General features: G+C 35.0%; 1 protein-coding gene across 8 annotated transcripts in view; it reads left to right on the forward strand.

Annotated features, from left to right (window-relative positions):
• Positions 1-10,480, forward strand: part of LOC106871768 (uncharacterized) — a 1,221,261-nt gene that overhangs the window by 209,504 nt on the left and 1,001,277 nt on the right. For all 8 annotated transcript variants that reach the window (XR_016244689.1, XR_016244690.1, XM_089364843.1 and 5 more), the window contains exons 10-11: positions 4,629-4,687; positions 7,766-7,811. Coding sequence is in view for 6 of the 8 variants with exons in the window: in XM_089364843.1 (XP_089220969.1) it covers positions 4,629-4,687; positions 7,766-7,811 (105 nt within the window). In the remaining 2 variants the exon portion in view is untranslated. The remainder of the gene's footprint in view (positions 1-4,628; positions 4,688-7,765; positions 7,812-10,480) is intronic.

The following is a 10,480-nucleotide window of genomic DNA, read 5'->3' on the forward strand; positions in this document are numbered from 1 at the left end:
TTTGTAATGTAGTCGTTCTCCTTGTCTGTGAGTTCATCCCGGTATGAGTTAATTAATGTCCTGAGGTTATTCATTATTTTATGTTGGTTATAGTGTGGGGCCTTTCATCATCTAATAAAGATAGTACTGGGTTTTTATAGTCCCTCGTGTTCATTAGGACTACTGCGTTACCTTTATCTGCCTCTTTAATTGTTATTGTTTTATCTTCTTTTAGTTCGTTAAGGTCGTTCCATTGTCTCTTGTTGAAGTTTGGTCTGTGTTTTAGTTTATTTGTGAGTTGATAAGTGTAATTATCTTTTCAAATATATATATATATATATATATATATATATATATATATATTGAGAGAGATAGAGAGAGAGAGAGAGACAGATAGATAGATATATATATAGAGAGAGAGATATATATAAGTTGTAGCGTCCATCTGGATGTTTTGTTGTCCCCTTCTTGTATGAGCTAACTCTGGATATTTTGCGTTCTTGTCCCATTTTGTATTTTTTTATATATATATATATAAATATATATATATATTAATACATATCGACATATAAAATATATATGAATATTTTAAAAAAAATATAAATATATATAAATATACATAAAACACATGTAAATAGAATATACGTATGATGTGTATAGAAAAATGTGAGGAAAAGAGAGCTGGTAAAAATATTTTTCTATACTAAAATTAAGAGACATTAAGAGTGTTAAAGAATTTTTTCTTTTCAAATGTATAAATACTATATAATATAATCAGAAGAAATTTACTTTCTACGGCCGTTTCCAGAGTTCATGTCCCGGGAGAAAAATTAAGATAAATTTTAGAATCCATGCGGATAATGCCCCCTTCATCAGGAAATGTATCTTCACTAGAAAATTTCATTCTGACAATTTTAGTTTATGTATATTTATATTAATATTTTAAAAAGTATTCGTATATATTTTGTGCGTTGATATATATATATATATATATATATATATATATATATATATATATATATATATATATATATAACATTTTTTTGTAGATTTAGCTCAGAGCTGTAGCCATGCTGGGGCACCGCCCTTTTGCTACCCTTTTATTACTGAGAGCCTCCTCTAATAGGTGGCACTTGGTGAAGAATGGAGTTTGATGTAGCTACCCTCACTTGACGTGAGGTAGGTTCCTCTGGGACTCTCGACAGGAAGAGATTCAGCCTTGATTTAAAAACGCCTATATCTACTTTGTGTAGGTTCCTCAGGTTCTTTGGGAGAATATTAAAAACTATAAGCCCCTGAAACCCAGGCTGTTGCAGTAATTTCTCCGGAAGCACAATGGCATTGCAGGGATCTTTGCCACTATGCAGTGTCAACCCGTTCTGGCATTGGTTAGATTTCAATGCCAAAATTTGGCACAATTCTTTTCAGGATCTTCCAGACATATATTACTTCAAACCTCTCCCGCCTTCGCTTCAGGGAGTCGAGTCTTAGCATTTCCCAATAGCTGATCTGTTGCAAAGAGTCCATCTTCTTTGTGAAGTTTCGCTGGATTGCTTCAAGGTCCGCTGTTAATTTAGCACTGTTGAGTGACCATAGCTGGGAGCAGTAATCCAGGCGGTTGTGGACGAATGTCCTCCAGAGGACCCTTATGGTTTCGTTATCTCTAGTTCTGAATGTTCTTAGGATCCATTCAGCCAATCGTCTGCACTTTGTCGCCATCCTGGTAATGTGCACTTGGAAAGAGGTATCATCATTCATATCGATACCCAGGTCCCTCACTGATTTAGCTTCTGGGATTGTAATTCCTTGTGGACCAGTGTACCCTGTAAGTTTCATGTTCAGTTTTTGAACATTAAACTGCATATTATTAACCTCAGCCCATCTGTAAATTGAGTCCAACACTTGCAGCAGATGTGCAACTTCGCTGGGGTTCTGTATTTTCTGCGAAACTTTCGTATCGTCTGCGTAGCTAGCAAGGGTGGCTATCCGGGCAGTCAAGGGCATATCTGAGAGTGCCACTGTGGAAAGCATCGGTCCCAAGACAGTGCCCTGTGAAACACCGCTCACTGTATGTGTTTTCATTGTGTTGGCTACATTGGCCACTACTGCCTGACTTCTATCTTTCAGAAAGTCATGTAACCACTCTCCAAAATTTCCAGCTATGCTGAGATCACGCAGTTTGTGGCATATCATACCATGATCCACTTTATCAAAGTATACTACGTCCACATTTGAGTTCTTGAGTAACTGCCTCAACACATAGTCATAATGTTGTAAGAGCTGGGTCAGGCAGCTCCTACTTGGTCAAAATTCATGCTGGGTGTCACTCAGCAAGTCATTATCTGTCAGGGAGCCATCCTGTTCGAAGAGGGGTCCTATCTTGCAGCGTACTAAGGCCTTTGGGTTTGACGTAATGGTTTTTATAACCCAGGCTTCTTTGTCTGCTCTTTCCCTCACATAGGATTCTTGCAGGCTTTTTTCAATCTCCATCACTGTTTAATCTGGGCGGGAACTTTCGCTACTTTTGGGATGTCTGCATAACAGACATGAAATATTCTAGCTTCATGCCAATGTCTGGTGTGGAGTCTTGTGTGAGGGTCTCTTTTTGGATCGATTTCCAGTTTCCTTTGTGGAAGTTCAGATTGGAAAGATTTCGGGTGCTTCCTTTAGGGTGTGTGTCTCTGGCTACTATCGGCCCAAACAAAAACAGCTCTATTATATTGTGATCCGAGACTAATGTCGGCGTCACTTCCACATCATGAAAAATGTCCATATTGTTCATGAAGTAGAGATCTAAAATGTTATTCGCCCTTGTTGGTCTGGGTACAACTTGCTCCATGAATAGGAGCAAGTTGAGGTTGAGCAGGAACTTCACCTGTGCTTGTTTGCAATGAGTCATTCCTGAGACCATGAGGCCTTCGGACCATTTGACGTAGGGGGAGTTGAAATCACCCATAAGAAATACGCTCAGGTGGTGTTCCAGTTTCATGAGGATTTCTTTAATTCTTCTGAGTAAATTTTCAAACTTGCCTATGTGGTTTGGAGCATCCGGTGGGCACTATATATTGCATATGACTATATTGTGTTGTCTTATGTATACAATTAGTGTGTCACATGTTGAATTTGAATATGACAGTAAGATCTGGAGTGTGAGGTCATCGCGCATGTATACAGCAACTCTACCATGGTTCCTTTCCCTTCTGTCTGTTCGCAGTGTGGTATATTTTGGCACGTGTACTTCTGCATTCTCTACATCAGGGCTGAGGTGAGTTTTCACGAGTGCTATGCTTAAGGCTTGTATGCATGCAGCAAAGTCTCTCTCTCTCTCCCTATATATATATATGTGTGTGTGTGTGTGTGTGTGTGTGTGTGTGTGTGTGTGTGTGTGTGTGTGTGTGTGTGTGTGTGTGTGTGTGTGTGTGTGTAAATATATATATACATTTTAAATCGAATTTATAACTGTTTACCTTTGTAAAAAAAAGGTTGATTGCCGAATTTGAGATATTTTAAAATTCCTATCTTTTGCCTTTGGTTCGACCTGAATACTTACTTAAGCACTTCTATATATTTCGTAAGAAATAATAATAATAATAATAATAATAATAATAATAATAATAATAATAATAATAATAATAATAATAATAATGATGATGATGAGGATAATAATAATAATAATAATAATAATACATACATACATACATACATACATACATACATATATATATATATATATATATATATATATATATATATATATATATATATTTGTATGCTGTACTCCAGTCATGTTTGCATTGTTGATGCCTATGATGATCTGAGAATATAGATGTTTATGTCACTAAAACTAATGCCCTAGTGTAGCAAGGAAGCGTTAGAGTTAAGTTCATAAGTGAATAGTATTTGTGCAAGACCCCTACAATCATGGGTGACTTGAGAAAGATAAGAAGTTAGTTTCTGTTTAGACTGCACAATCCTTGCAAAAGTTATACAAATTCAATGTAAAATATTGTATAAATATATGTTCGTTTTTCAATTGCGAAAATGTATAGCTAAGATAAACTTGTATTATATGATATTTATATGTTCATCATAATTTTAAAAAACTTCCTACAACTTATAAAACTATTTAATGTCTTTACTGTTTTCCTTCCGTGAATTTTAGGCTTTTGGGAGTCTTTTGATGATTTCAGGATGTGAACTTTATAATTCATGTATACTATATAAACTGTGTTTCTTATTACATCTGATGATTTTATTTTCTTAAAGATTTTATTTTATTATATCTAAATTAATGAGATATCAAAGGATCTGCACTGATATCATAAATACTGAACCTCATAAAAATAAAATAGATGTAAATACGATTTCAGATCTTCATTTGAAATCAATGATGCTAACCATGATGAAATCTCTAAAACTAAATTGAAAATAAAACTGTTTATCTTTTTCTGTAAATGGATTTTTCTGTCTATATCTGTGTGTAGTTGGACTTTTAGATGTGGTTATTCTTTGTCTCTTGCTTACTACTGTTACTTATATACCTCCTCCTTGAAACATATATTTTACTTAAAACCTTTTTTCAAATACCTAGAAATACTAACCCAAATGTTTCTTTCAATAATTAACATTGTTTTTCCTCTATTCTCTAGCCTGAAAGAACAGAAACACAAATTCAACAGTCTCCGACATCGATAAATATTTTAGATATGTAAGTAGACCGACATTTCGAGATAACTTTTCTTCAACATTGAGAGACGCACTAAACACCTACATCTATCGATATCTGATCCTTAAAATATCGATTTTTATCCTGAGGTATTTGGACAATTTCAGCAACAGTGAAATATTCACTAAACCGTATCTAACAAACAATATTACTGGTATTTATATAAAATAAAAGTGATGGAATAGATTCAATGCTGAAGGGATGAACGTCTACAAAGGGTTAAAAAACAATATATGGCAAACATTTACTACAGCACCTTAAGTTCAGTAAATTTCGCAACCATAAGACAATTAGTGTTTGATAATTCAGATCAATTTAAGTTATTACAAATTAAAAATACTATAACCATCTTGTTATTATATTAAAATATCTGCACACATACATCCACACATTAATTGTATATTAAAGATTCATCCAAATAAAATTTTGTATTACTTTCTTTTTCTGAAGAATTTCTAATAGGAGAATTCTTATATATTCCTGTTCCCTGTTTATCTTGGCAACTCGTATTAGGAAATTAAATATGTGTAAATAGTAATAAATTATGCCAAAAGATTTTCCAGTGTACTGTGTGCCCCACGTTATCTCTCCAAGCGTTGTGTTTGCTCCATGTACCGTTAATATCTTACGCCTAATATCTATACTATAAAAGGCAGATTTTCTCTGTGTGTGTGTATGTTTAAAATTCATACATTTACACAATTCCAAATTTCTTCGATTAAAAATCGCAATTAATATTCTAAATACAATAAGTTAGGTCACTGAGTCATTTTTTCACTCTAAAAAATTCCTAATAGCGAATAAAATCCTTAAAACTACACAAGTAAACATTTTCTCCCTAATAAAATCTAATTTCCTCTTTCTAATACAAATCCTTTCAGCTCCTACTTTCTCTTATGAGCCTTTACGAAAAATCCAACAACAAATACAAAAATAAAGGAAGGAGAAAAAGAAAACTATTTCAGTATTATCAAATCACATTTCGATACTGTAATGACAGATACTAAAAGTACATACAAAATTACTTTGCCCCTCTAAAATTAACTATTTCTATTCCTCTTACACGTCGTTTCAATTGCTACTTTCTCTTATGAACGATCCTAGAAAAAAGACAAAGAAATGAAGGAGAGTGAGAGTCAAATAAACAGACACACTGCCAATCATACGTAAATACACACATATATATGTACCTATGGTTACCAATGACCTCATTCTAATTGGCGGGAATTATAAGTTTACTTTCCACTTCTAACACCGTCATTTACCAGCGAGATATCTTTCTCAAATACGATCAACAAACATTTATTCCCTACAAACTGAGTTTTTTTTTGAAAATCTTTTCGTAAATTTTGAGATTAACACCCGCATCATTACCTACCTAACCCTAACAAACCCTAACCCTAACACTGTAGTGAAAATCGTACGGGTGTTAATCTGAAAATTTAACAATCTTTTTTAAAACACTTTTACTTACTAACATCTTTTTTATTTAGTGTGTGTGTTGCCCATATATATATATACACTTAAGACTTCGTTGTGGGTTGGGAGTTTGATCGGCAGAGGTCATTATTATTATTATTATTATTTATTTATTATTATTATTATTTAAAATTTTTCCCACAACGGCGGCTTCGGGCAGGTGGAGAATAGTCGATTATATTGACCCCTGTGTTCAACTGGTACTTATTTTTTAGACCCCGAAAGGATGAAAGGCAAACTCAACTTCGGCGGAATTTGAACTCACACACTCATACATACAAACATCTGTCATTCTCTTCCAAATACGATCGACAGTCAAACATTTATTCCTTACAAACTGAATTTTTTTAATATCTTTCTTGAAACGCATTTACTTACTACCATATATAGACACATTAGTACACACATACATACAAATACCTGTAATTTTTTTTTATTTAGTGTGTGTGTGTGTGTTGCCCATCTTAATATATAATGCTGAAGTTCTGTACTTACTAACATGTTTTTATTTAGTGTGTATGTGTGTGTGTGTGTTGCCCACATATATATGCACTTAAGACTTAGTTGTGGGTTGGGAGTTTGAATTAGACACTGAGGGAAATGGCTGTAACTTTTTTATTTTTTAATTTTGGCGATTTTCGTTTTCGATAATGTGTTCTACATGTCACGGTCATGCGATTCCCCCTAAAAAAAATTTTTCATAATCTCTGTTAACAACCCCAACATAGGTGATGAAGTCTTCATTTATTTATTTTTTGTTTTTAGCAAATTTAGACACTGCAAGCGAGTAGTGAACCGGGAACTTCTTTCACGGAAAATTTTCGATAAACAAGTGTTTCATCGAAAGAAATCTCACTTGGTTTCTTGGGCAGAATATATTTTTCGTGTTTAGCAGTGAATAACTTTCTTAAAGTAGTCTTACTTTTTTCTCGTCAGACCAACTTTTACATTCTTCTTTGTAGATTTCTTCGTATCTTCAAAAATATACAGAAAAGGTAGTTCCTTTTTCTGGATTATAACTAAACTCTCCAATGGAGTTTGTTACACTCTCTGGCGAAGTATTTTCAGACTGCTTCAATATTAACTCCAGTAAATGTTGGTTTTGTTGTTGCTGTTGTAATTGCTGTTGCAGTTGTTGTTGCTGCTGTTACTGGTGCAACTGCACCACGCAGGCCAATAAGTCCTCTATGTTAACGTTTTTTTCCTTGGTTCCGTACCAAAACATTTAAACCCAAGCTTCGACTATCTCGTCGCCACTTCTATATCCTGGTGTTGGGTAAATAATTTTACGAAGCTGGGGGAAAAGAAAGTATTCACGCGACGCGCTACTATTACTGCTAAATGAGACTAAACACCCTCTATCAACTGGTCACAGTCAATTGCTGTTGTCAACTCGACAGTTGTTGATTTTAAAGAAATGTGTCAGTACACTTTTAGTCACTTGAGGTGGTCAGAATCCTTCCATAACACTTATATTCTCCATTCTCAATTAAAAGATAAATACTGAAATATTAGATTCTAGACTCATCATGACAAATTCACTTTATTAATCTGGAATTTTCTCATTTATTCAATTTGCAGGTTCCTAAATAAATCTGCCTTAGATGGTTTTACCAACAAGAATAGAGTAAGTCTTTTAAAATTTTTAAATACTTTTCTTTTGTTCTATTTGCCTGAATTGTGATGAATGGTTTGTTGAAAATTTCATCAATGGATTTGTATAAAACGAATGCTGTATATCCTTTTTATAAATATTTTTATATATTTTCTCACATTGGTACAGCAGGTTACTATCTTATATAGTGGAGGGCCAAACTATTACTCTTCATTCTGGTAGAGCCATCTACTATTTTTCCAATAAGTAGAGTTGTCTACATTATCTCTTATTGATAGTTCCAGAAACCATACTCCATATATTTAAAGAAGTCTTCTATTTTTTGTTTTTTTTTGTATTATTATGGCCAGTGTAGTAGTCTTCATTTTAGTATGATGGAAAACTAGAAAGTTCATCATGCATCTTGAAAGACTATGCATCCCGAGGTAGGACAATTTTATGTAGACTTAGGAGTAGAAAGCGGTAAAGTATGAGCGAAAATGGTTTGAGCAGAACAAGTTCGTTGTTACAAAGGAGAGAGGTGAACGAGTGGAGAAGGAAAATGGTGAAAGATAGGGGTTACGAGGTGTAAGAAAGGACATTGTGGTTAAAAGATTGGTAGAAATGCGTGGGGAGCAGGAGATATCTTACAATACAGAACGACAGGAAAAAACAAATAGCACAGTAAAAAAGACAAGAGAGATGACATGCTGTTGAGTAGGCTGAGGAGTGAGCGGTGAAGAGAAAGAAGAGGGTGACAGGTATAGTGGTGGTGGTGGTGAGATAATTTGATGGCATAGTGGGATGGGTGGGAGTGATGAATGAAAGTGTGGGTGGAAAGAACAATATTAAAGGATGAAGGGTGGATAAATAGTGGATTTATTCTGGATAGAAACAAAAGTGGTATCAAGGAAGAACTAATGTTAGGGAGCTGATGAATGTAGTGGATGCCTTGAAGAGAATTGAAATTGGGTGAAAGGCCCAGTTAAACATAGATATACATACACAACTTTACAAGAACACCGTTTCACTGAGGTGGTATGTCTTTTGGAGAACTGCATCTCACCAGTCATACTGGTTCTCTATAATTTCTTCCATGTTGTCCAAGCTTTTAATCACCTCTCTGAAGTTCAAGATTTTGAGATAAGCCTTACACACAGACATACAGACACACACACAGACACAGACACACACAGACACAGACAGACAGACAAACAGACAGACAGACACACACACACACACACACACACACACACACACACACACACACACATACACACACGAACTGTTGTCAACTTTTGAAAAGCTGTGTGCTTCTTAAATGAAATTAGTTAATTCTTATGTATTTTCATGTCTGAATCCAAATATCACCTTAAAAAATGCTTATTAGCTATAGGCTGAAAAATGCACGACATGTAATATTTTATTATTTTATTATAACGTACAGTTTTGCTCCATTTGCCCTGTTACCGTTGTGTCCATGGTTGAAATATCTTGGTGAAACCCTTGACCCACAGTTCGCTAGAAAAACGTCTAAATGTGTCTCAAACGTGGATTTAACGTGACATGTTACATCCCATGTTCTTGTAAGATTTGATGAGGTTTTCCATTAATTCTTTAAGAAGCTCTCAAATCTGAGGACCAATGAAGACTTCCACTTTTATCGTAGCGTTGCTCAGTGGGGTAGGCATTTACAAATTTTTTCATGAGCCCCAGTTTTGTGTGTAGTGATGGAAGCAAAAATTTGCTTTGCTTATTGAGAGGTGGAAGTTGAACATTTTTCATCCCAAGTTTCAATGATTGACAAGGTGGCCAGTCTCTCCTGATACAGTGCGAACCTCTTGCACAGCTGTCCCATTCACACAGAAAGCAATAGTACTTTGGTGTATCCGTTCTCAAAGCCCATTACAAAAGCAACAACCTTTAAGTCATCACAGAGCTGCCATTGATGTTCACTATAGTTTATGCATTACAGCATAAGATTTATATTCTCATATGCTTTTTTCATATATGACTCATAGTCCACAGGAACTGAAGGTTTGCTATTGCCATTATGCAACAAAAGACTTTTCAGGCAAATTTTCATGAATCTATGAACAGCCTTCAGTGACTGGGTTAGTATTCAATATCAAGTTCTTCCATCAGACCATTAATATTGTTGCAGGCCAATAAATCACCTTCCATTATGAAGAAATTGCTGAACTGTTGCTGACGGTCATGAAATTTTGAAATCTTCACATCAGCTATTAGAAGATTTCACTGTTGAAGACGAGAGCCTAGCAGCTTTGCCCTATTCTCATGTAGTAATAGATTCTTGCTAAGGCCATGGAGTTCCCGTTGTTATGAGAAGTGATCTGGAGGAGTGTGTTTCATCAAAAGTTTGGTCACTCTGCAATCCAGCACTGTCATACTTTTCTTCTTCCTCCTCAGCCCTTTCTTCATCTGACTCGAAGAATATGGAAGTTGGTGCATCAGGAACAGATAGACATTCTCCACGTGGAACTGGGCGCATACCTAATGGAATGTTTAGATATTTATAGGACTCTTTTTTGACAAGCCCTTTTTCACTGGAAGTACCATGCAGAAATTACAATTGTTTGTATGGTCTGTTGGCTCTCGCCACGTCATTGGTACAATAAAAGATATTCCTTTCCTTTCCCTGATCAACCATTTGTGAAGGATACTGGCACAAGTGTTGCAAC

This window comes from Octopus bimaculoides, chromosome 16, assembly GCF_046866305.1.
Source record: "Octopus bimaculoides isolate indiv1 chromosome 16, ASM4686630v1, whole genome shotgun sequence".
Classification (NCBI taxonomy): Eukaryota; Metazoa; Mollusca; class Cephalopoda; order Octopoda; family Octopodidae; genus Octopus; species Octopus bimaculoides.